The 25,921-nt window shown below is 37.3% G+C and overlaps 1 protein-coding gene across 1 annotated transcript in view; it reads right to left on the bottom strand.

Annotated features, from left to right (window-relative positions):
• ROR2 (receptor tyrosine kinase like orphan receptor 2) overlaps positions 1–25,921 on the bottom strand; it is a 144,020-nt gene that overhangs the window by 33,071 nt on the left and 85,028 nt on the right. Inside the window, exons 2-3 of the mRNA XM_015849387.2 lie at positions 11,496–11,573; positions 304–591 (exon numbers count right to left, since the gene is read on the bottom strand). Coding sequence (XP_015704873.1) covers positions 304–591; positions 11,496–11,573 — 366 coding nt within the window. The remainder of the gene's footprint in view (positions 1–303; positions 592–11,495; positions 11,574–25,921) is intronic.

Raw genomic sequence — 25,921 nt, forward strand, 5'->3', positions numbered from 1 at the left:
GCAATACAAACATGGTATATCACAAGGATGGGCTTAGCACTACTGAACACCACCTGTTTTTTCATCAATAGAAATTTAAAGATTTTTCCATCTGTATTTCCTTCCTTTTATTACTGGTAAATGAGTATTGAGTTCAACTCAATAGCTTCTGTGGTGGGGAAAAGGTACTTGGCAATGGCTTTATTTACTCCCTTTCACATGGACAGTTCTTAAAACATCAAATTTATTTCTTGTTATGCTATTGGAAAAGCTAATACCCAGCCCATATTGAAGTCCAAGCAATTATAAAAGCCAGGAACTCACCAAGCCTCACAAACAACACTCCTGTTGCTGTTATCGTCTTCATCCCATTAGAAGCCACACACTGGTAGTATCCTGTGTCAGTTGTGTCAAGATCTTGGATTCTCAGACGTGAACCATAATCTGTTTTTCTTATGATGATACGCCTTGGCTCCTGAACCACTGGAGCATCATTTTTTAGCCATCTGACATTTGGAGATGGATTTCCTGCTACCTTGCAGTGGAGGATTGCTGTCTGCCCCTGGACTATGGTGATATTGTTTACTGGTTCCAAAAAGGTCAGAAAGTAACCTGAAAGGGTAAAAGGTCAGAAACGTCAAAACTTTGCTTGGGCTTGGATAAAGGCATGTTTTTATGAGCAAGAGTTGCATTTTTATTTGAAGTATATACTAAAAAACAAGTCCCCAAATCACACCACACAATTCACCATTCCAGGTATACATCCAAATTGTATTTCCTAATTGACTTCAAGCTTCTCTACAGGTAAGTATAAAGATTAGAAGATAAAGCATGAAATGATACCATTACAACTCTACCTTCTTTCATCTATTTTGAGGTTGTATTTTTAGCTGATTACAACCTGCTATTTTTTTAATGTCAGGTCCCAGAATAGTGCTAAAATGGACAAGGAAAGAACTGTATGCATATTAAGTAATCAGGTTTCATGGGTTTATGTTCCATAAATGAAAAATAGAACACTAATTTGTGATTTGTTGAAAGCAAAGTGTTTGTCAGGAAGCCGTTATGCTACACCAGTGACCTCAAGTGATAAAAAACTGAACAGTGGATGGAAGCACAATGTAAAAACACTTGTCAGTGATAAGTTCCACAGGTTTTAAAATTTTAAAATTTTTAAAATTTTCAATTTTAAAATTGAATTTGATGCTACAGTTGATGCATATCAGACCCTGAAAGCTTGAGAGCATTTAATTCCTCTGTAATAATAATGGGAATGTCAAAACATATCAGAAAAGTATAAATCTGTCATGTTCATGTTTACTTTGATGAATTTATACTATCTAGGTGCTTCATTAGATGAATTTCATACTGCACTTCATAAGTATGTAAACTGAATCTAAACAAAATTTAACTTAGATACATGTTCAAATGTGCCTTTTCCTATTGAGTAATACAATTTTGCAGTTCTTTAATTAGGAGACAGCACATTACTCTGTAGGAATATAACAGTAGAATGCAGTGGTCAACTTTGCGCCTAACAAAATGGATACTCTGTTTTTATTTACTTATAAGGTGACCATGAAAATCAATTTTCCTGTAATAGGTAGTTGTAGCATTAGAAAGAAGAGCAAATGACAGTAGAAACATCAAAATAATCTAAGTTGAGAAAGCAAAATTTTCCTGGAAAATTGTGTTTTACTGAGTATTACACTGTTTTCTACTAAATAAATCCTGATCTAGAGAATACTATATGAGAATACAATATAGACAAATGTGAAAGTAGTATGTCAGTACACAGTAAGATCCAGATATATTTCTTATCTCCATACAGCACTTCAAATTTAAAGGAAAAATATTTTGTTATCTTTTTCCTTATCAATACTTTTTTCTTTCTGTATGCAATCTTAAATTAATTTTCCCTGATGTTAGCCTTGTACTCCTTAGTGGTCTCTAAGAGATTTTGATAGAACACAAAGTATATTTATATTTAAACATCCTTTAAAAACAGTGGGCAGAGGCGATTTTTTTTCTTCAAAGTCTTTCCTGTCATTTTTCCTGGTTTACAGTCTACAACTGCAGTTAGAGTTATTAGAATTACATTGTAGCAGGTAAGATGAAAACAAATTACCTCCTGTCTTACAACAAATTACCCTGCCTGTTACAGGCAATAGAAAAAAATGTATCGAAATTATTACTTAAGTCAAAAACTCACATGCATAAGCATTTCTATAAAAAAGACTGTATGATCCCTCACAAATCAGAAGACGGTTTTCCATTGCTGTTTCATTTTTAGTTCTTTATTTAAAGAATGCAATTTTTGACAATTTTTCATATACATGTATATAACCTGTAGCAGCCTATTTTCAAACAGCAGAGTTGAGGGAGGGTATGTGTGCAGGAAGACAAGAAGGCGACTTGCAGTAATTTTAAAAATATTCAAAAGAAGTCAGTTTGCACTAACTTGAAATACACTCAAAAAAGAACTGACATGGTCAGTAGCAAGGCAGAAGAATAAATATGTGAAAAGAAATGGAAAAGTGAGTGAGCAAAAAATTATTCGAATTCTAGCAAAAAGACCCCAGCAGCACAGGAGAACCATGAAAGTGCAATGACATCCAGTCATGCCAATGGTAGTGTGCTGTTCACAGAATCACAGAATCACAGAATGACCCGGGTTGGAAGGGCCTCAAGATCATGTAGTTCCAACCCCCCTGCTGGCAGGGCGCACACAAACATACACATTTACTAAGATCAGGTTGCCCAGACCCGTCCAACCTGGTCTTGAACACCTCCAAGGACGGGGCATCCACAACCTCCCTGGGCAGCCTGTTCCAGGGCATAACCACTCTCCCTAGTGAAGAAACTTCCCCCTAACATCCAACCTAAAATTTCCCTCTTTTAACTTAAAACCAATTTCCCCTAGTCCTGCTATGTCAGCCCTTTCGAAGAGTTTACTCCCCTTCTGGGAGTAAGTTCCCTTCAGGTACTGAAAGGCTGCAATGAGGTCACCCTGCAACCTTCTCTTCTCTAGGCTGAACAAGCCCAACTCCCTCAGCTGTCTTCATAGGGGAGGTGCTCCAGCCCCCTGATCATTTTCGTGCCCCTCCTCTGGACCCTTTCCCAAAATCTCCATGTCTTTTTGTACTGAGGGCTCCACACCTGGACACAGTACTCCAGATGGGGCCTCACAAGAGCTGAGTAGAGAGGAACAATCACCTCCCTATCCCTGCTGACCACCCCTCTCCTGATGGAGCCCAGGATCCCATTTGCTTTCTGGGCTGCCAGAAAGCACACTGCTGACTCATGTTGAGTCTTTCGTCCACCAGGACCCCCAGGTCCTTCTCAGCTGAGCTGCTCTCAAGGACAACTCCTCCCAGCCTGTACAGGTGCCTGGGGTTCTTCCGGCCCAAGTACAAAATCTTGCACTTTGCCGTGTTGAACCTCATTAGGTTCACCCGAGCCCAGCTTTCCAGCCTGTTGAGGTCCCTCTGAATGGCATCCCTTCCTTTCACCGTATTGACCGCACCACTCAGCTTGGTGTCATCAGCAAACTTGCTGAGGGTGCACTCAATGCCCTCATCGATGTCATTAATAAAGATGTTAAAGAGCACCGGTCCCAAGACAGACCCTTGAGGGACACCGCTCGTTACCGGCCTCCACCTGGACATAGAGCCATTGACCACCACCCTCTGTCTGCGGCCTTTCAACCAATTGCTTGTAATTGCTGTTGGGTGGAAGAAGACTAGAGACAACAACACAAGGCCATGAGAGCATCAACTCAAGAAATAGCTCATTGCCCACACAGGTGGCTGAATATATGCACACAAAGGAAGTGAAGGAGAAGGTTTTGAGATGTAGCTAGTATTGAGGTACAGTTTCTTAGGTTGGAGTCATTCCTGATTACTAAGAAGTAAAAGAGGCAAAAAGGATGCTTTCTGCAATGACAGAGACCTGAGGCAACATAAACGAACAGCACAGTGAGAGTGGTTCTCCTTCTTCACTACACTTTTTGTTCCTAATACACAGGGATATAAAAAGTCTGCAACGTTCTTGTGCTATGGTCAGCTTTTGTGTTGATGGCCAGCTTATAGCTTGCTTACACATTTATCACTATATCACTTTTCCTGACTTAACCTGAGTTGAGTCTTCTGCTCAAAAAAGTTATGGATATTACATTTAAATTAATTCAGCTGAAAAAAAGATCTAAGTATTAGGATCAAGAATTGTAGCTAATTCAAGAGTAACTCAATACCAAACCATGCTCTTATTCCAATTAAACTGGGATTATTGGAGGAAGTAATCTGACATATAACTTAAGCAACACAAAATATTTCATATAAATTCATGAATAAGATGCAACTAATTATTAGAGCAAAACTATTACCACCAAAAGCAATGCTAAAGATTTACAGACTAATTTAAATTCATCATGGTTGGATGCACTTCCTCTGAAGTCAGTGTAACTGAATCTACCTCCTAATGATCAGAATTTGGATTTAGCTCACTATTGCTCCTGCCGATTAAATCTTGTGCAGTGTTTTAAATTATCCTGCTATTATTATCAAGTAATAAATATTTTAACCTACTGAGCTTTGAAGCAAAGACGTTTTTTTTAAAGTTCTGTGGAGAAGCTTGGGAGCATTTGAGCAACACCTACTCACTGCCTCCGTCAGTATCCTTAATAGCATGCTGTGTTCTACCTCCATTTTCTCTTTGAAAAATGATGCTGAAGTCTGGCATTTGTACTTGCAGAATCTGAAGTGACTGAGCAGGCAGCCATTCCTAATGCTGCCCTGCTATTACACATCCACTCTAGATAACCTTAAATTGCAGATCCTCCAAACAAAGTAGAAACCTTTACCAATCATATTACTAAGAAATTTTTCCTTAGTTAATTCCTGTGGTTATAATTAGCAGTTACTTTTTGTGATGTATGGAACACCACAAACACCGTTGGATGCCAGTTTGATGCAATGGTTTCAGAAAAAAAACAAGCTAGCCCTCAGGCTAAAACAGCGCCTCAACAATAGGGAAAACAAACCTTTTCAGTGTAGCTCTCTCTAAGTAAACATGTACTCAAATACGGAGGATGAGGAAAATTAAACATGAAGGTACTCAGACATGTTCTCTATACAACTTGCATCCAGTATTTTGAATTCTGTAGCAGACAACTAGAGATTTTAAGAGTTTGAACAATTATTACTCTGTTTTAATAATACTGAGATAGCTATGAAACAAAGAAAAAAACTCTACAAACATTTTGGGTTTGCTATGTGCAAAAAGCATTATTAAACTTGTAGATGTCATAATACAAAAAAATATTTCCTTTGGGATATGGATATTCCAAGAGCATTTTTTCAAAAACAAGTTGTTGTCTCAAACGATATGTGCTGTGCTTGTCATAAAGACAACACAAAATGATAATTCTGCTTCTGTTAGTTTAAGATCTTAGCTGTGGATTTTGAAGTTGGTTCTAAAAACAACTACTAAATATCTTTAATTATTGTGGATCAGGTTCTGGCTTAGCTTTTCTTCTGGCTTTTGATGAGAGTTCTATTTGTGCTAATTGCATTGTTCCTTCTCCCTGTATAGATTTAAAAAACAATCATGCATTACCAACCAGCTTCATGATCAACTCTATGAGTAGCAATTACCAGTAATTTGTAACTTCTTACTTCAGAAATTCTCAATCCATTTAAGTCTCATGACACGGAAAAGTACTACCAACATTATTTTCCAAATCACAGAATCACAGAATCACAAGGTTGGAAAAGACCTACAAGATCTTCTAGACCAACTGTCCTCCCATCACTGTTACTACCCACTAAGCTACTAAACCATATTTTGTAGTTCATCACCCAGACGCCTCTTGAACACTGCCAGGGATGGTGACTCCATCAAACTCCCTGGGCAGCCATTCCAGTGCCTGACCACTCTCTGAGAGAAAAAGTTTTTCCTTATATCTAAACTAAGTCTCCCCTGGTGTAACTTGTGGCCATTTCCTCGGGTCCTGTTTGTTGCCTGGGAGAAGCCAAACCCTTCCTCATCAAAACCTCCACTCAGGAAGTTGTAGAATGCAGTGATCTCTCAGTTCCCTCAGCCACTCCTCATTAGGACTTGTGCTCCAAACCCCTCACCAGATTCATTGCCCTTCTCTGGACACGTTACAAGGTTTCAGTGTCTTTATTGTAGTGAGGGGCCCAAAACTGAACACACTGAACACAAGCCTCATCAGTGAAAAGAGATGATTACCTTTCTAATGCAGGCCAGGATGGCACTGCTCCTCTTGGCCACCTAGGCACACTGTCAGCTCATGTTCATGACACCACTCTCCAAATTACTGCATTGTGAATACAGTAATAAATGTAAAGTATTCACAGGACTGACAGGTAAACTATGAATAATATGAAACAGTTACAGAATGTTCTGGGTTTATATAATCTCAGAGTACTGAAAGAAAACAAATATGAAAGTTGCTGGAATATAGAGAATTTCTTTCCAGAGATGTATACAGCAATACCACTAAAAGTAGAAGAGTTTAGGGGACGTATATCACACCATCACACCTCAGTGAATGGCTGGAATGCAGTAAAGTGGTTCCTTCCACACATAGATCAGGACTGGAAAAACACTGAAAAGTAAGTCTTAGCTCAGGGGGATGGAGAAGCTTAAGACTCCTGATCTTTTTTTCTAAATACAAAGCAGTCTTCTCAGTTGTTTGCCCTTTAATGACAGTACAAAGATGAGCAAATCACTACAGTATGTTAGAGTCAGGTTAGGAAATGTTAGGGATGTTGGCATCTCTCCCAAAATACATGAGTAATTAAGGAGACTACAGCAAGTTCTACATTGCTGTATGTTTTCAGATGAATTGATACTTTTTCAGCCCAATTTAATCTCATTATTTGCACTCTATTCTCCTTAATATATATGACCTCAATGTACAAAAATGCAACCATAAACATGTAAAATAAAATGAAACAAATTGAAGCCAATTCAGTGATGAACTGGAATTGCCACTGAAATATTTCCACAATTTCAACATTGTCCCCCATACTTAAAACTAGTGGGATTATTCTTATTTGAAAAAGAAAACCTATTTTTGAGCAGTATTTTCTCATGCTGGGTTGTAACCCAGGCTTCTTACTTACCTATCCTACTTGGTAGAACAGTGTTGTTTTCTTGCTTTCTGAACTCTCAGAGGAAACTGAAGAGGCAGTTTCTCCAGCCGTTGGCTACGGGCTATTTAGAAGCAGACTGTCAGGGCATAAGGCAGTGCAGGTTGGGTATAGACTGTCTAGAGGGTCATCGGTTGTATATGAAAAATAGCTGCTTTCAGAATATATACGAGTAATTCCTGATATGTTGCTCCATGTCAAAATCAAGGCAACCAAGACAGGACGTCCAATCATAGCTGGGGTTTATCATATAAGTAAATGCCTCAAAACAAGTTCCCAGACAGACTTGTGCAGAAAGCAGGGTAAAGATCACAGATTTGAGGCATCTTGTCTCCTGGAGTAGCTCACCTCACTCAGTATCTCTGTTGCTGCAAAGCTGCCCTTCCTCATTAAAGTGAGTTGCTCCAGTACTTCCAGATCTAACTTATGATACTACCGAGTCTCATTTTCAGAGCAATTTTCTGTAATGTGGTACAAAACCTGAAAGAATCTTTCTACTTTTCTCACTGTGCACAAAAACTGAAATAAATCTGAAATGATTTTTTTTTTAAATAGAAACTATGTTACTATGACAGAGAAGCATAAGGGTTAGCAATCGAACAAAAAGTTCGATTTTTGCTTACTCATTTGCAGCCACAAAAAAAAAAAAAAAAAAAAAAACAAAAGAAAGACAGAAAGAAGAATGACCAGGCATGCTGGAAACTAGCAACTGAATCCATACCAGTGAGTCATATATGAACAAGGGTCTCTCTCTATTCCTCTCTCTCTCTCTCTCTTTTCATGAAGGAAATACAAAATACTTACGATGTAGAAACATTTGAGATGTGATTAATTACTTCCTCAGACAGGTATTGCCTATGGCCTTAGAAAAAAAATTAAAATAAGGAAATAACTGCAGCTCCTTCTAGGGCAAGAATTTAACCAAGTAATGTCACATGAAAGAAACATTTTCTTTTATGTCTACACCTTTACAAATTCAGAAAAAAGCCAGAACAAAAGAATGGAACAAAATTACCAGCTAAACAACTTTGACTGTTGCAACTGAAGGTTAACATGGACTTCTTCTCATCAAAAGTAATGTGTACTTGAGTGTGAAGTAAAAAAAAAAAAAAAAAAAAGTATGCAAAAAGTATGCAATACTGCTAACAGGAAGAACTGTTGAGGAAATTTATTTCAATAATGGTAGACAATGTTTAATCCTCTAAATAAATTCGGGAGCTTCAACAAGCAGAAAAACATTGGTAAGAAAAGTGTACCGAGTCTTCCTCATAAACCAGAGAGTGTTCAACATGGATGAGATGTAGGATGTCAGCAGGCACATGATTAGAGAAATGCAAAAGTAAATATGTCATTTTTCTGTCCAATTAAGAATATGAATTAATGGAAGATTAACATAAGTTTCTGAAAAAAAAAAAAAATCTAATAAGCACAGTCAAGATATATTGAAATTTCAGAAGAAGCACAATAAAAAAACACCATTTCACATGGGATAGCTATGACAGCAGCTACTGTATTCCAATGTATTTTTAAAATGTAAGCATTCTGAATAAATTCTGAGAAGTACATCTGGCCAGGACTTCAAAGCTTTGCAGATTTCAACAGGTTCTTGCCTTGCTGAAACTGCTAATGCTAAGGGAGAATGTAGTTTGTGATCTTCATGCTAACAAGAATATCTGTCTTTTTTCTCTGTAAAATGGTTGACCCATATTTAGAAAAAGAACAGTGAGAACGGCTCCTGTAAGTACGTTGGTGGCAAAAGAAAGACTGCTGAACAAGATGGCAGATGTTACATGGGACAGGAAAAAGGCCTAGGTACTGAACATCTTCTCTGATTCAGACTTTACCAGAAAGGCCTGCCTTTAAGAATCAGAGACTAACTTGAAAGACTAGAGAAAGAAAGGCAAATTCTAGCCCTCTGTTCAACTTCTTGGTGGAAGAGGATCAGATTCAGACTGGGGAATACTAAAGCAACCTGGACATATGTAAGTCCATGAGACCTGATGGAATGATGGCAGATATCACTGTGAGATCAGTTTCTGAACACCAGACGAAAAAGCAGATGTCACTCCTACCTTTAAGGAAGGATGAAGAAAGACCAAGGGAGCTATGGTTGAGTCAGGCTCACTTCAGTTGATGTGATGGAGTAGCTAGTCCTGGAAAATATTTTCCAGTCACGCAAAATAAGTGGAAATCATCCCAAGAAAGCATCATGGATTTGCTATGGGGAAGTAATAATTGGCCAACTTGACAAACTTCTATGATAAGAAGACTATGCTGGTAGATGAGAAGAGAGCAGTGTTTATTCCTGGTATTCAGTAAGGCCTCTGACATTGTGTCTAGTAAGATCATCACAGAAAAACTAAACATAGAGTAGACAGTGAGGTAAGTCAAGAACTGTTCTTATAACTGAGTCCAGAGGGTGGTGATGAGTGGCATGAAGTCTAATTGGAGACTAGTCACCAGTGAAGTACTTGGGAAGTCAGTGCTAGACCCAGTCCTGTTTAACATCTTCATTAATCAAAGAACAGAAACACAGAATCATAAAATCCTTAGAGCTGGAATGGACCTCTGAGCATCATCTAGTCCAACTTCCCTGCAAGGTACAGGGGCACTACAGCCTAGTGTTAGGTTGCCTAGGGCCTCCTTTCTTTCAAGCCTCACCTTGAAAGTTTCCAGGGACAGGGCATCAACCACAACACTAGGTAACCTGTTTCAGTGCCCCACTACCCTCACTGGAAAAGACTTTTCCTTTATATCTCATACATACAGCTTAAATCTACCCTCTCTGAGCCTGAATCCATTTCCTCTTGTTCTATAGCCACAGACCATGCTAAAGAGTCTATCCCCTTCTTTTCTGTAGCTTTCCTTTCAGGTCACTTTACAGCCTTCTCTTCTCCAGGCCAAAGAGCTCCATCTCATTAAAAAATGAGGGAGATGTTCTAGCACTCTGTCTTATCCTCTTGACCCTCCTTTGGACTTGCTCCAATAACTCCATGTCCTTGAGTTGGGGGCTCAAGAACTGGATGCAGTACTCCAAATGAGGCCACAACAGTGCAGAGTAGTGGGCTGGGATCACCTCCCTTGAGCAGCTCTAGGTAACTCAGTTCAAGAAGGGCAAAGAACTGCTTGAGAGAGTCCAGTGCAGAGCCACAAAAATGATTAAGGTAGTGAAACACCACCCTTATGAAGTGAAGCTGAGGGAGCTGGGTCTTTTCAGTTTGGAGGAGACTGAGGGGTACCTTCATTAATGTTTATAAATAAGTAAAGGGTGAGTGTCATGAGGATGAAGCCAGGCTGTTCTCAATGACATCTAATAATACAACAAGGGGCAATGATTACAAGTTGGAACACAGGAGATTCCACATAATTATAAGAAAAAACTCCTTAGTTGTAGGGGTGACAGAACACTGGAACAGGCTGCCCAGAGAGGTTGTGGGGTCTCCTTCTCTAGAGACATTCAAAACCAACCTGGATGTATTTCTGTGTGACCTGATCTAGGTGTTCCTGCTCCAGCAGAAGGATTGGACTAGATGATCTTTCAAGATCTGTGATTCTGTGTGACCTGCTTCTCACAATTCTCTTGATGCAGCTCAAGATACATTTGGCCTTCTGGGCTTTAAGCACACATTAGCAGCTCATCTTGAATCTTTTATTAATCAGCAACCCCAAATCCTTCCCCTCTGGGATGCTCTCAAGCCATTCTCCTCCCAACCTGTATCTGTGCTTGAGATTACCCCAACCTAGGTGTGCAGGATGTTGCAACAGTCTTGTTGAACTTCATGGGCCCACATGTCCAGACTTTCCAGGTCCCTCTGGAGATACCTCTTCCCTATAGAGTGTCAACTGAAACATTCAGCTTGGTTGTCATCTGCAATCCTTTGATCCCACTGTCCATTACACTGATGTTAAATAATGCTGGTCCCACTGAGGAATACCATGTGTCTCCACTTGGAAATGGAGCCATTGACCAGAACTCTCTGAGTGCGACCATCCAGCCAATTCTTTATCCAGCAAGTGGTCCTTCCATCAAATCCATTTTTCTCTGATTTGATGATCAGGATGTCATGTAGGACAGTGTCAAATGCTTTGCACAAGTCCAGGTAGATGATGTCAGTTTCTCTTCCTTTATCCACTGACACAACTCCATCATAAAAGGCCACCAAGTCTGCCAGGCATTACTTGCCCTTGATGAAATCATGCTGGTTACCACCAATCACTTTGTCACAAAACTGCTTTTCTTACAGGTGTATATACACAAATTAACATATGACAACACAGTTTTGATGGTGCTTAAAAAAGGATGATTTTATCTGGGAGGAAAATGGAACTTAATTTTACCTTTCGGAGTAGGAATTGGTCTCTCAAGTCCATCCACATGGCCTAAGGGGTCATTTGAGTCTGGAATTTCCATTTCACCTGGACAAAAGATAAAATTTTTTTGTGAATTGAAGGTCTGGGTTAATTTATCCCTTACAAAGAATTCTGATAGCGATAGAACTAACTTATTCAGGCCAAATCCCAACACCTGAGTAGCACAGATGAAATACCTAATGAGAAGATCAGGAATTATCCATACCATGTTAGAAAATATAAAATTAAGTCAGTTCTGTGGAATATCTTGTGCTCTATGATTGTCTACATTCTGAAAAATATCACTAGAAAGTATCTTCTAGAAATGAAAACTAAGTAACATAACAATTTTCTCTGATAACTTTATCAGTTTTCCATATACTGGACTACAGTGAACTCATACTATATAGAACATATAGCTCACAATTTTTAACTAAAAGAGGAGAGATTTAAGTCAGATGTTAGGACAGGATGCCCAGAGAAGCTGTGGGTGCCCCATCCCCGAGCTATTCAAGGCCGGGTTGCATGGGGCCCTAAGCAGCCTGATCTGGTGGGTGGCAGCCCTGCCCACAGCATGGAGTTGAAACTTTGTGGTCTTTATGGTCCCCTCCAGCCCAAGACATTCTATAATTCTGTGATTCCATAATATATCTGAGCAGGCAGAAATAATGTTGGTCTGCCAGCAGTTCATGCAGACAGTTGACAACATTTCCATGTTCCTTTGCTTTTGCAGTGTGAACTGACGAAGGTATAGCAGGAGTGCTTATGTCAAATTTCAGCAGAGATAAATCACCTCTCACTTTTGCAAGAAAAACTGAAATAAGCTTGCCTCTATTCCTTTCTTTCTGAGTGACCTCTCCTATGTATCACAAGGAGTTTAGAAAGGGACTCCAACATTGATCAGTTAGGGGGAAGACAAACAATGGAGTAAAAGGAAGAGTAAGATGCTGTGTATTCAGCTTCAAAATACTTGTTCCCATTTCTTCAGTCAATTAGAGAGACTGATAACAGGAAAAAAATTAGTTCAGACATCAGCACAGAAATTCTTCTCTTTTCCTTCCTTCCCGGACTCATATCTCTTTGTTCTTAAAAGCTTTAAAAAACAAAGATGGTAAGGGAAAAAAGCATTTCCCAATTTGAAAATGTCTCAGTAATAGTCTTTCTGATTAATTCTCATGCTTGACAAGTTTATGTCTGGCAAAGACACTTATCTCCAGATGTGCTTTAAGAGAGAATAATTACAAACCACAGATTGTACCTACAAGCAAAATCTCCATGTCTAAGCAATGTTAAAATTGAAAATCATTTATCTACTAAACAAATTATAAATAAATAACAGATCTGTCAGTTAAATTGTTGTTTTTATGAAAGAAACATTTATATTTTATGCAATTTGCAAAGTTCCACTTAGACCATATTTATTCTGAATTCTCAAGCTTAACCTTGAATTTACTGAATCATAAGAAGCCACAAAGTCATTGTAAGCATGAAAAAAAATAATTTTTTTACACCAGAAGTTCTTCTAGTTTAGACAATCAAAAAGATACTACAATCAAATAACAAGTTTTCACCTTGAGTTAAACACAATAAAATAATCCTTTAGTCAAGAGCCTCTCCAAGGAAAGACTACATATACCTGCTGTATATTCTCTATGTTTCCTGAATTTAAATTCCCAACTTAATACACTTCTTCTTCTAGGATTGGATCCACTGCACTTTCCTCAACAGATAATAATCCTTGCAGTTATTCTTCCTTAACTCGTGCTACTTCACAGCAGACATTTCTTATCATGTACTATCACCTGTTTTCCACAGACATACACATCAGGTTTGTAGTTTTACACTTATTAACTTATGTCCTTTTTCCTATTTCATTCATTCAATATTCTGATCTGGGTATCTCATTTTACTTCTCTTCCTTCTGCTTTCCTCATTTTTTTTCTCCTGGCATTTTTTCCATGTCCTGCTGCTGCCAAGATGGGTGAAAATCCACAAAGATGGAAAAGGAATAGCTAAAGTGCACATGGCTATCATAATCACATTCAATGCCAGTAAAGAAAGGGAAGCAGACAGGGAATGTAAAGAAAGACAGACTTGGCTAGGAAAAAGAAAAACAAAAAGTAATGAACATAGAGAAATATATTTCTTGATACAAGGTTTGCTCAGAGCTAGCCAGGACCTTTAAGGTGCAACATCTTGGTCTTAGAATTGTTAGTTCCAACGAAATTGAGCTAAAAAGCTAAAAGCTAAAAAGCAGTAAGGAGGACAAATTCAGTTAGTATTGACTATTTCTGGGAAAAGAATAGAGAATAAAACTGAAAATATCATTATGCTGCTGTATAAGTCTATGATATTCTTTTATATATAGAATGTTGCATGTTTTTGAGGTCATCTCGTCGTGAAAAAATGTGGTGCTCAGAGAGTTTCAGAGAAGGGCAATGAATATAATGAAGAATAATGAAAGTTAGAGAACAACTTCTGTGCACCTGCTAGGATTCACCACTGAGAAGGAGGTGGCTGATATGTTTTTCTATTGTGAGATTCTTGTGCTGAGATCCAATCTGTTCTCTTTCACCAATCTCTCAATAAAAACATGGGAAAACAGTAAAAGGCAATTTCAGAAAATGAAAGACAAAGCTTTCTGAGACAAGTTATTGTTAAGCTGTGGTCAGAGTTTGCATGGATTACAGGTGAGAATGGACAAGTTAATAGGAGAAGAAAACCTATGGAGCCATAACTAATATATAGGAATCACATGTGGATGAGGAAGTCCCTGAGCTCAAAATGGCTGGAGGCTAAGAAAATACCTAGAAGTACTTATACAAGCCCCTCTTACCATTTTTCTCCTGCATCTCCTTTTTTGCTTCTGCTGTAGCTGTGACACACAGCAGGTAGACATCTGATCTGCTCTAGTATGGTTACCATCATGTTTTCAGCTGTATGTGTCCACTACTCAGACTCTAGGAGAATCATAGCTCATTTCTGAACACCTATAATCTACATTTGCAGTGAGTTATCAGGTAGAAAAGATAACCAGTTTCTGTCCTCCTTGTACATTAGCAGACAATACTGCAGCATAACCACAACTCCAACTGAATGGAGATTCCCCACATGGGGCAATGTGTATTTCATACTGACCACCTATTACATCCTCAGGGATATCCCTCTTTTTAGGGACAACGCTGTCAAGAAAAACACAGATGCTGTAAATTGTACTTTTATACTGCTCATTTACAAATGTAACTTCTTTACTTTTCTGGGCAACAGAGGAAGTCATTTCAGTGAGGGGAAAACTCCAAAACCAAAACAGAAGCCAAATCTAAAGTCAATATTCTGTATTTATGATGCAGAAAATGCAAGTTGATATTCAATTCCTTAGACTTAAATGTAGCAAATTTCAGCAAGAAGACAAACAATATATAAAACACTTTTCCAGATGAATATAAATAATGATCCCTCCTTTTGTTAATTCCCTTCTCCTGAAAAATATCAGGATGGCTTATTTAGTGACAGTGATTCAAGGGCAGGTAGCTCTTCTTCAATTCAGGCACTGGTGACAGAATACATAAGGAAACATCCTGTCTTACTGAGATAAGAATGTTCTAATGCATGCAAAAAAGTAAATTACCAGACAGATCACAACACCAACTCAGACTGCATGCTATTTATCATAAGAGCTGCATTTTTTCCTTCTGAAATGGTTATGAGTTTAAACATCCTTCAATACTTGATAGATTATTGCTATAAACAAAATTCAAAATGAACAGACATCAAAACAAAGCATTAATCTTCATTAAAAACCCAGATACAAGCAGGCAGTTATTATAATTAATACCAGAGACAAACCAGGGCCTCAGCCTCAAACAGGAAGAGAATAACGAAGTCAGGTATTTTCAGTCAGAGTGGGCCTGATTAATTTAGAGGAGTTAAGAGCTGAATGATACAATGTCATGCAATGTTAATAATTGTCTTTCAGTTCTTGTAGAGCACAGATGAAATCTTAAAGGACTGGAAATTGCATAAATAGTTCTTATTACTTATTTAAAAGGGTAAAAATGAGTGCCAGGGAGCTGTAGATGCACCAGCTCAACATCAATTCTTGAAAAAATAATGAAACTAAGGTTATTTTAAAGCATTTTCAATACAACAGAGAGATGAGTATTAAGTAGCATAGAAGCCAACACTGAACTGGCTTAAATGAATTAGAATTGAACACAATTCAGCAATCCTAAGTTATTGCAAATAAGTCAAATATAATAATGAAACATATAAACAGTAGTAATCCTTCCAGTTTACTCAACACTAACAAAGGCCTGGAGTGTTTCCTCTAGTTTTGTGTATCACTCTTCAAGATGGATATGGAACAGAGATACTATAATTAGTGTCACAAGACTGGTCTAGAAAACAAGATCAATGAAAAGAAAACATGGAACTAAGCCTGCTTATTCTAAAGGAGATTAGCTTTGGGCTAGCATTCTCCAAATGCACAGATCTCTACAAATGACATTCTTAAGGATGGGAGATTAGGCAGTATCACTACTGTACATTATACTGCACAGATACAATTAATTCTTCTTTTCCCTGGGGTGGAGACCTCTTTAGATCTTTTCCAGCCTCATGGTTCTATGAGAAAAATATGTATCCTTATACCATATTATGCTATATCTCAAAGCTTACAATAAATCCTTCTACACAAACAATTGCACATAGCTACACCTAGGGCAACTGCAGCTTTTTTCATACAGCAACTCCTTCCACTCATCAATAATCCTGTCTATTGATGAGATTATTGAAACCATTTCAGATTGAAACCATTTCAGACTTAAATGGCAATACACAGCCTTTGCTTCCTGTGACTTTAAACTGTGACTGAGGTCCTAACTTTCTTCCAAAAACATAAAACTTCCAAAATCTCTCTCTGCAGCCTAATACCATCTAATATTCTGTTCTTCATAAAACTTTGTTGACCTTCTGTCAATTACTAACCTCTGGAGCTCGCAAACAAAGGGCCCACTGTACCCTTTGATTCAGCTGCCAATCTGATTACTTTGGCTGGAGGAGGCAGGCTGCTTAGGTTGCTGAATCAGGGCCTTTCATTGAAATTTCTCTTTTCCAACATCTGCAGCCCCTGGCAACCAATTGCAGAGTGGGCTTGGCAGACCTGTAAAGGGTGGTGAATAGTCTACAAAAGATGCAGTTTGTAGCATGAAATCAGTGCCCCCCTTTCATAGTTATGGCAGATTGGAACTGCCACAGCACATGTTACTTAACTGCTGCAATTTCACATAAAAATATCTGAAGGTAGAAGAAATAATCTGTAGTTTTTGTTGCTGTTGCTCTACTCAGTTGATAGTAAAGTCTGAATAACAAACATTTCTTAACCTGATATCAGCTAGCAAAGAAGACAATTTTCTGGATAGCATTGTTAAGTAGTAAACCATTTTTGAAGACATCCTTAAGTTCTTTTATTACTGTGAAGTTAGCTGAAAGTAATTTTAAAAGTTTACACTATCAGGCAATTAGAAATATCATGAGCTTTTGTATGTCTGTCCTGTTGTAACAAGAGAAAAAAAAATTAACAAGTATATTTAAAGCAAAGCCAACACCAGCCCGCAAGTAACAGGACCTTCAGAATACCAGCAGAAAGCACAGACAAGAAACGTTTCAAAAGAACCAGAGCTGAATTATAAATACCCACAATTTATAAGCATTCTTTACTGAAGCTAATATCTTGTTTCAGTAGTACGATTTTTCCTTTCTTTATCTTATTCTCAGTTTTACCTAGGAACTACACAGAAATGATTTTACGTCAACATGTGCCAGGAAGAATGCTCTGCTATAAACAGTGAGAACTACACAAGGGGACTGAGGTCTAGTATCTCTATCTTTATTTGTTTCACACAGAAATTTTTATATTACTATAAATACTTCTCTAAATGCCAGTGTTAAACTACCTTCATTCTACTCTGGGTGACTTCATTTCTCAATAACATCCTCACAGGTCTTCAAAATTTTATGATATTCTTTTGTTAGAAAAATGCATAAAAAGGAATCTACATATCACATTAACCTCTGCTATGATATATATACAATGCACTTCCAATACAGAAAAAGATATACTTAAGTTGCAGTTTATCGTCCTAGTCATCAGCTAGGCATCTTACCTAATACTATGAAGTCAGTGTGACAAGATAAGCCACTTAGAACAGTATTGCCAGAGATTCAGACATGGACTTCAATGAATACTTTAATTTTTTTAATGCATATTTTACATTAATTCCATCTGTGTTTTCAATTGCACTGTCAATCTTTTAACAGTTAAAAGTAGGAGTTGTGTAATAATTTAAGATTCTTCCTTCTGGAACTCATATTTGTCACTTAAAATGAGTGTTCAGAAGCATCAATGAAAAATACTGACAATAAAGATTTACTCACATTTCATTCACATAGGAACTCTCACTAAGAGATGTTTTACCATAAAACAAACTGCTCTCATGGAGGAGAAGATACTCATTTTAAGTAACCAAGTTCAGTACACTATAAAGCTCCAGAGAGTATAAGCATTGAACTACAGTTTATTCCACACATTCAGAGCCAAAATAAAGTTAAGATAAAATTCAGCTGCTCTTACTTTATAACACAGTGGGGCTCACTCAGCAATATCCTAGCCTACACCAAGGAATACCCCACACCTATTTTCAATTCTTAGGGGTTTCTGCAGAGTCACCTTAGGCAAGACTGCTGAAAACATCTGATGCCAAAAGATGGAGACAGATGTCTACCAGGATCTTCAAAATATATGGGCATCAAGATCTCATGTCTGCAGTAAATATCCCTTGAACTTTAGTAGCTCTGTTGCCCAGAGGCAGAGATGGGTAAAGGTTAGGTCCTTGATGTGGTTACTGGTGCAGCCATATGCGTTTTTGAGTCAGCACAAGAAATTAAGCAGCACAGAAGCAACAAGCTGAGGCAGAAAAAAGTCAAGATGGAGTTTTTAGATTACTCATAGCTTATGCCACTTTCAACTCATCACAGATTCCAGATTTCAACCGTTATCTGTGAGCATCATGGCAGATAAATTCTGCCATAACTGCAAAGTACTATCTTCACTCCTTGTAAAGAAAGGCAAAGAAATAAAGCAACACTTGGAAACAAATTAAGATGTAATTATAGCAATAAAATTGTTCTGAATGTTTAATAAAAAAGAATGTACTCAATCATATTTACAGCATAAAGTACTTCAACTTTTTTAAAACACAGAAGCATTTCAACGTCATTTCTAATGTTGCAACAATGAAACAATGTATACTATCACAAACATGGCTTTTCTGTACAACAGCAAAAAGCAATTGTGGATAAATTCTAAAGCTCTTCATCATCTCAGTTGTAAAATCACAGTTCAAACACAACCAATAGAGGCTGAGAACACACCTGCAGTAGCTCAAAGAACACTAAGCAACATGATAATTATCCATGGCATTATTACATGATTGATTATTTTACTGCTTCTGGCTGTGAAAACAAAATAGTCTCAGTCAAAAGGTTGAAAATAATCATGATTTATGAGTATAACACTCCATCAACTGAAAGAAATAACTATTTTCACAGTGGTCTTTTTTTTTTTTCTTTTTTCTTTTTTCTTTTTCCCTGAAAAATAATTTAGAATCCAAAAATACCAGTGCTGTTTACAGCCTCAGGCTGAAATCTTCAAGACTCCAGTTCTGAAAAACAGTCTTATCCCAACAGAGCACTTGAAAACAAGCTTATTTCTAAGCACACTTTTAAATGTTTATGCTTATGTTTCATATCTTCAAAACAAAGCAATAACATTAATCTCCCTCACTACAGGTAGTCAAATTCAAAACAAAACAAAACAAAACAGACAAACTGTGCATAATGGAATACCAGTTACATACCCTGATTCTGACTTGGTGAAAAATATGGGCAATGTATGCACTGCAGGAAACATATATATATATATATTTAACTTACTTCTTTTTTAATTTTCACTCTCTGATAATACTGCAAAAGCAGAAGTTGCAACACCAGCCTGAAAAAAGTACAGCTGTTACAGCCAGGCATGTGGCCCTCTGGAAAATGGTGAGAACAAACAGTTTACTCAGGCTGATCAAAGCATTTCTGAATGATAAAAGTTTTTACAAGTAAGTTTTATAATTTCCACCTTCCTGACAGAAAGGACAGTAGGTAAAAATGAGTAATGAATTCCCAGACCCAAAGGTTTGACACTAAATGCTGATCTGAGAAAGCTGGGGGCTTAATTTGGAGGCCTGGTTCTTCAGTATTCCATAGGAACCAAAGCAGGCAAGTGATCACCAGTAGAGTACTATCTACCCTCTTGGGATTTGTCTTCATCAAGTCACAGTACAAGACAATTTCACAGAATTGCATCTTTAATACACAACATCAAATACTGTATTTCAAGAGGATCAGCTGATCATTAGTTAGTACTATTTCTACTGTAGATATTGCTCATGAACAATAAGTGAAATATAACATTTTTACTTCTCTAAGAGGACAAATATCTTTTTAACACAAAGCATTGTTGTTTAAGTGCCTGAAATTCTTAGCTTTCTACCAAAAACCCTCTTTGCACTGAGTAGTCACATGAAAAAAAAAAAAAAGAGTGATTCCTCCCTCTCAGTAACAGTTTAGCTTGTACTCATGTCTGTAGAGCAAGTAAGGAAATAGTGGTCAGTGTACATGTGTCTGAGGTAGACATGTCACCACTGAGAGTTTTAAGCACTTGTGATTAAAGATCGCTGGTGGCTCAGTAGCATCACATGAGCGCACCCACACTACATCTGCCTGTCTACATAGGAAATAAAAGACAAAGACCAGGGATCTTAGGATGTAACACTAACACTTGATCTGTATTTAAACCTCAGAAAAATGCAATCCGTTTAGTTTACTTAACAGTATAGAAGATACTTTATTGATTTTTTTCAAGGTTTTTCCAAACTTGTATAATTGAACTATTTATTTTAATAAGAGTTATGTTTAAATAATATTCGCATTTTTTTCTTTGACACTATGTACATCTAAAATAAACTATTTCTGCTAAAATGCTGCTTATTGACTCTAGGCAGAAAAACGTGATTTCTTCCTACTAGAAGATCAACTTGTTGCTTCAGATTACAATTGAACACACATAGTGAAGCTATAATGGTTGCCTGCTCAGAAATATTCCCATTTGTCTTCTTTCTGTTGTTTAAATTATCTTCACTGCTAAAGGAGGAAATCAGATCAGCTCTATAAACAGAATTCTCTGATGCAGTTGCTTTTAGTTATTTGCTTCTAATTAAAAGAACCAAGCAACACTTATCTGTATGAAAAGTGGTGGGATACTGTTTGTTTATGCTCTTCTCATAAACAGTATTAAGAAAAGTGTAGAAACCTGAGGTAGAAAATAGAATGAGTGGAACACTTCCAGTTGTACATAAATACAATTTCCAGAGGGTCAGTAGAACACAGACCAAGTGGGAACCCAGTCACAGCCACAGAGTTACCAGCCAATGCAGCTACTTCCACATGATGACATGACACCTAGCATCCTCCTGCCTGCCTGCACACAAAGCAAGGAGCACTTCCCTAGCCCAGTCATGAAGAGGAGAACCAGGCATGCACACTAACTAGCACGCAGCTCCAATGCCCTTGGCACTTTCCACCTAACTGACACATTTTTCCCCAAGATACACTGAGCTCTCATTATCACTCCTCACTATGCAGTTTAATGATTGTAACTGATGCTAATCACACAATCAACATTAATCATTTAATTATTTTGTTATGATTCCATTTCAGCAGCAACATTCAAGGCTGCAACACTGCCATTTTTATGAATCCTGAAATTATTTTCCAATTGAATCCCACATTTATAAACTCCTATGACACAAACTAAAGCCTTTCTTATTTTGTTGTTACTCTGACAGCAAGACGAAGGACCAAAATGCACTTCTGATTCATTGCATGGATCATTTTTTCTCCTACATCAGAAAAACAAAACAAAAAAATGATTACTCTGAAAGCCCTGTTTTCATAACATATAAACTAGAAGAAACAACATACACAACTTGATGTCATCTTGCAAGGTTAGCTTATGGTGCTTCACCATGACTTCAAATTCTTACTTATATTTATTGTTCAGATCTTACTTCAAAGTCACATACAGATACATATAAAATTTCATTTCAGAAAAGGACTAATTTTGAAGTGATAGCCTGTATTTTAACAAATGAAACTATAAGCTCATGTAAATGAATACTCTACTGCACTCACAATCATATATGGGAATGTATGGAACAGGTATTGTAGAATATTAATTGATTACTCTCTTAAACTGAGAAGCGCACATAAGTAGACAGCTACATCAAGCAACTGCCAAACACACTGGCCATTTTTCTTAACACTTCTGGGCCATGATGCAGATCCCTCAGCTTTAAAATTTAAAAAATATCATGTTTCAAGGAAAAACAGTTAAAATTGGGACATACAAGTGTTCCATTTTCAAGCATTTTATTACCATGTAACATTTCAAAAATTACATAACAGATACATAGCCCAGATCCAAATGTTACTTTTATGCTTGATACATTCCACTATAACAACTGTTTACTTAACCAAAGATGACAGCTGTGGTTTTCATTATCCTTAAGCAAATATTTGCACAGGTATTACATAGTTGTATTATATATTACCATAAAATTTTGCAAACAAAAGCCAATCATGCCAATTCAAATGTCCTTGTATATGAACTTCTTAAGAAATTGTGCAATCACCAAATAAAATGTTCGAAATGTACAGTTGACTTCCTTCACAGTAATAGTGATTAGCTTGAAAAATACACTAGCTCCAAAATACCAGAACTGGTCACTAACTTGAATAAGCAGTTCTAGAACCAGAACATAGCCACACGCACAGTTAGAGCTGTGATTACAGCAGAGCATGACTTTAAAAAATGACATGAATTTAGATATCGGTAGGAAATCTAAGACTTCCGTTAGTAATGAAGCTTTAATGCAAGTGATGTGATGTTTATGAAGGCAACAGATGCATAGTGAACACCTACTGTGCAATGAAATATAGAAAGCTGATGAGCTTAAGGTGCTATAGTTTTAACAGCAAAGCTCCCCATTTATTCCAAACTTAAAATTTATTCTCAGATATTGACTAGGTGCATTGGGTTTGTGTGATAAGGTTTTGGTAGCAGAGCCCAGCAGTGCCCTTGTTAGAGCAGAGCTCCAACTGCTCCAAAGGGACCCACTGCTGCCAGAGCTGAGCCGTGTGTGGCACCTGGTGTGCCCTGGAAAAGCAGGTGTAAAGGAGGGAAAACTCCCACACAACAACAGATGGGAGACAAGAGTGAGAGATGGGAGAAAACTGGCCCTGCAGTCACTCAGGTCTCTGCAGAAAGTTAGGAGGTACTCCAGGCAAAGAGCAGCAGCACTCTGCAACAAAGGAGAAGCCCATGGAGGAGCAGGCCATCCCCCTGTGGTATGTATGATTCTTTGCTGGTACTGTGTAGAGCAGATCTCCCCCTGCAGACATGGAGGGTCCCACAGCCCAGCAGGAGATGAGGACAGGAGGATGCTCAGCCCATGGACAGTACAGCAAATGAGTGAATCAAAATTAGTGAAGATGTAGCAGTGGCAAAATCACTTTGAGCCAGAGCAAGAGAAGGAAACCAGCAGTAGAACAGTAGAGTAAATGGGGGGATGAATTCAAAGCTGCATATACTTCTCAGAAATCTGTCCATTTTTGTTCAACTGCATTTCTGTTTAATAAAATTTGCATGACAAGGGACCATCTGAAAAAAGTAGCAAGCATTAGTTGTCCTAGTTAGCAGTCAAACATCCACAAAGTGGTCAGAGATGACCTTTATGTATGGTACAGAACTCCAGAAACACTTGTTTACTTCATCTGCCACCAGTTTCATAAAAGACATTTTTCTTCAGTACCTGTGTTAGGCAAGTTACTGCCTACTGTTACTGTAGTAATAGTTATGGGAGCTTAATTTACCTGACAGAGACTTTGCATGCTTTGGGAAAACACTCAGGCAATCCTGTTGAAAGCATTAAGCAGGAAACATATCATAGCCTAACAATGAGCTATCTGCTGTGGCACTAAAACAGACTGTTTTCAAAGAGACACCTCTAAATATGACATTAAGAAACCACTGGGAGAAAGCTCCCCAAGATCCTCCACTATACCTTCTGTCTCTTAGGTTTTCTACAGAGCGGCAAACACAAAGGAGAGACTTGGTGATCTACAGTCCAGTTCCATGAACACAAAAAAGATGTGGTTAAAGATCTATTGCAAAACAAAAAACTCTGTATTGCTCTTGCAATGACTTCTTAAATATTTAAAAACTACTACGACACCAAAAGCCAACCAATGGATATACTGCCCTTGACCTTGTCATCCTAGGTTAGTTTGTTTTTCTTCACAATAACTCTGTATTCTGTTTTCTTACATTAATCAGAAATACCTAGCCTCACTTGTTTGATAATTACTGTGTAGACCATAGATTATTAGGTGCTCTGCTCAGTTACCTGTTTGTCCATTAACATCGGCTGCCTACACAACATGGCAGAGCTAATATCACTTTTTGGAAGAAGAATATCAAGTAGAACCTAAGATGCCTCCAAGGACAATGAAAGTCTTATCTGAAACACATTCTAAGAATATTTATTTTTAGTTTATTTAGTAAATGGAAATATATATTATTTGCCTTTTCTACTATGAAATTCACTTAGGAAAAATGAAAAATGCATTTCTTTATATTTCAGAATTTTAGAAATCTCAATTTTTAAACATAGCAATATCCAATAAAACTGAAACCCAGTCATATTGGTACAGCAGGAAATCTTTGTTATAAAACAAGATAACTTGCCACATTGACACAACAGACCTCATAACAGAGAACTGATCATAAACTTGAACACGCAAACACGTCACATAAATATAAACATAATAAAAGCATGGAAAAAAAATCATGTGCATATCAACTAAAAACTGGATGCACTATGTGCACATTTAACTCTTTTTTTCTCTACAAAATAAAATAATTTTTTCCCTACAATATAAAATTAAATCTCAAGATCATTCTCCAAACCCTGTAAAGGAATCTAAACTTCATAGCTCATGATATTAAGTCAAACGAGTAATCAGAGTTAAGTAACAGTAACAGTTACTTCTGTTACTGGAATTCTGGATACACTGGAATTCTTTCATGCTTACAACTACAAATAGGAATTTAAGAAAAGAACAGCAGCAGAATGAGTCCATAAGCAACATAAATCCCTGTGGTTAAAGTAAAATTCAATAATGATGACAGAAAAAGAATTGCTGCAAAAATCAGCTTTGAGAACACTTATTGTTTCCACAGCAACTCAACCTTCAGAGGTCACAGAAGGATTAAATTCCCCCATTATAATCCAGCTCCAGTGCTTAACCAATCACTTTTCATGAAACAAAGGCCACACGAACATTTGACGAGTTGGATCAGCAGGGCTATGTGAAACTTCTCCATAAACAAAAGAGGCTACATACATAAAATATTGTGTTACTGTAACAAGACTTTTAAGTAGACTTGAAGAGATCTTACTGGCCCGAGTCATAAAACAGCAGTACTGAGAAATTATGGTTGAATTCGAATACAATAATATCTCTCTGCTCTAGTTAACACACAAGGCTTAACCTTTTCATTTATTGTGTTCTCATTGCTGTTCCTTCAATTATTCTTACTTTTTAAAGAAGAGATATATAACAGTGTCATTTATAGAGCTCCACTACAAACAAGTAGCTTATATTTATATTTGCGTTTTGCTTTTCAAAATAAGAATCTAACACTCAACATCAGCCTAAAAGTGCTAGCTTGACATCTGCAATTAATGTATTAGTTAGACTAGTATAAGAAACAATTAAGTCACTTCACCACAAAAGTGTGGGTAATGAGGTATATTGTACAAAACTATTTATTATAGGATACAAAGATGACTGAATTTCTGTAGCTTTCTTGAATGGTACAGATTAATCATCCAAAAGAGGCTACTTAGCTTCAGATGGATAGAAGTAAATAAGTTTGAGCTCAAAGTTTATGTGCTAATTCTTCACTATGTACTGCACAATGGGCCAAAATCAGCACATCTTTAGTGTGGGAAGTAAGGTGTTGTATCATCTACAGCAGTTGTGCATGTTCTCTGAATTTCAAATAAGTCTTTTTTTAAAAAAAATACATTCAAAATAGTATATAAATTCCCTTTAGATTTCAAAGTTTTCAAAAATAAGTTGACTTATAGTATTTATTGTGCCTGTAGGTCACAGTTTACTTAAATGTAACAGTTTACAAACCCCCAAGCATTTGAAAAATGTGGTTTTGGATTATTAAATTAGCA

Source organism: Coturnix japonica, chromosome Z, assembly GCF_001577835.2.
Source record: "Coturnix japonica isolate 7356 chromosome Z, Coturnix japonica 2.1, whole genome shotgun sequence".
NCBI lineage: Eukaryota > Metazoa > Chordata > Aves > Galliformes > Phasianidae > Coturnix > Coturnix japonica.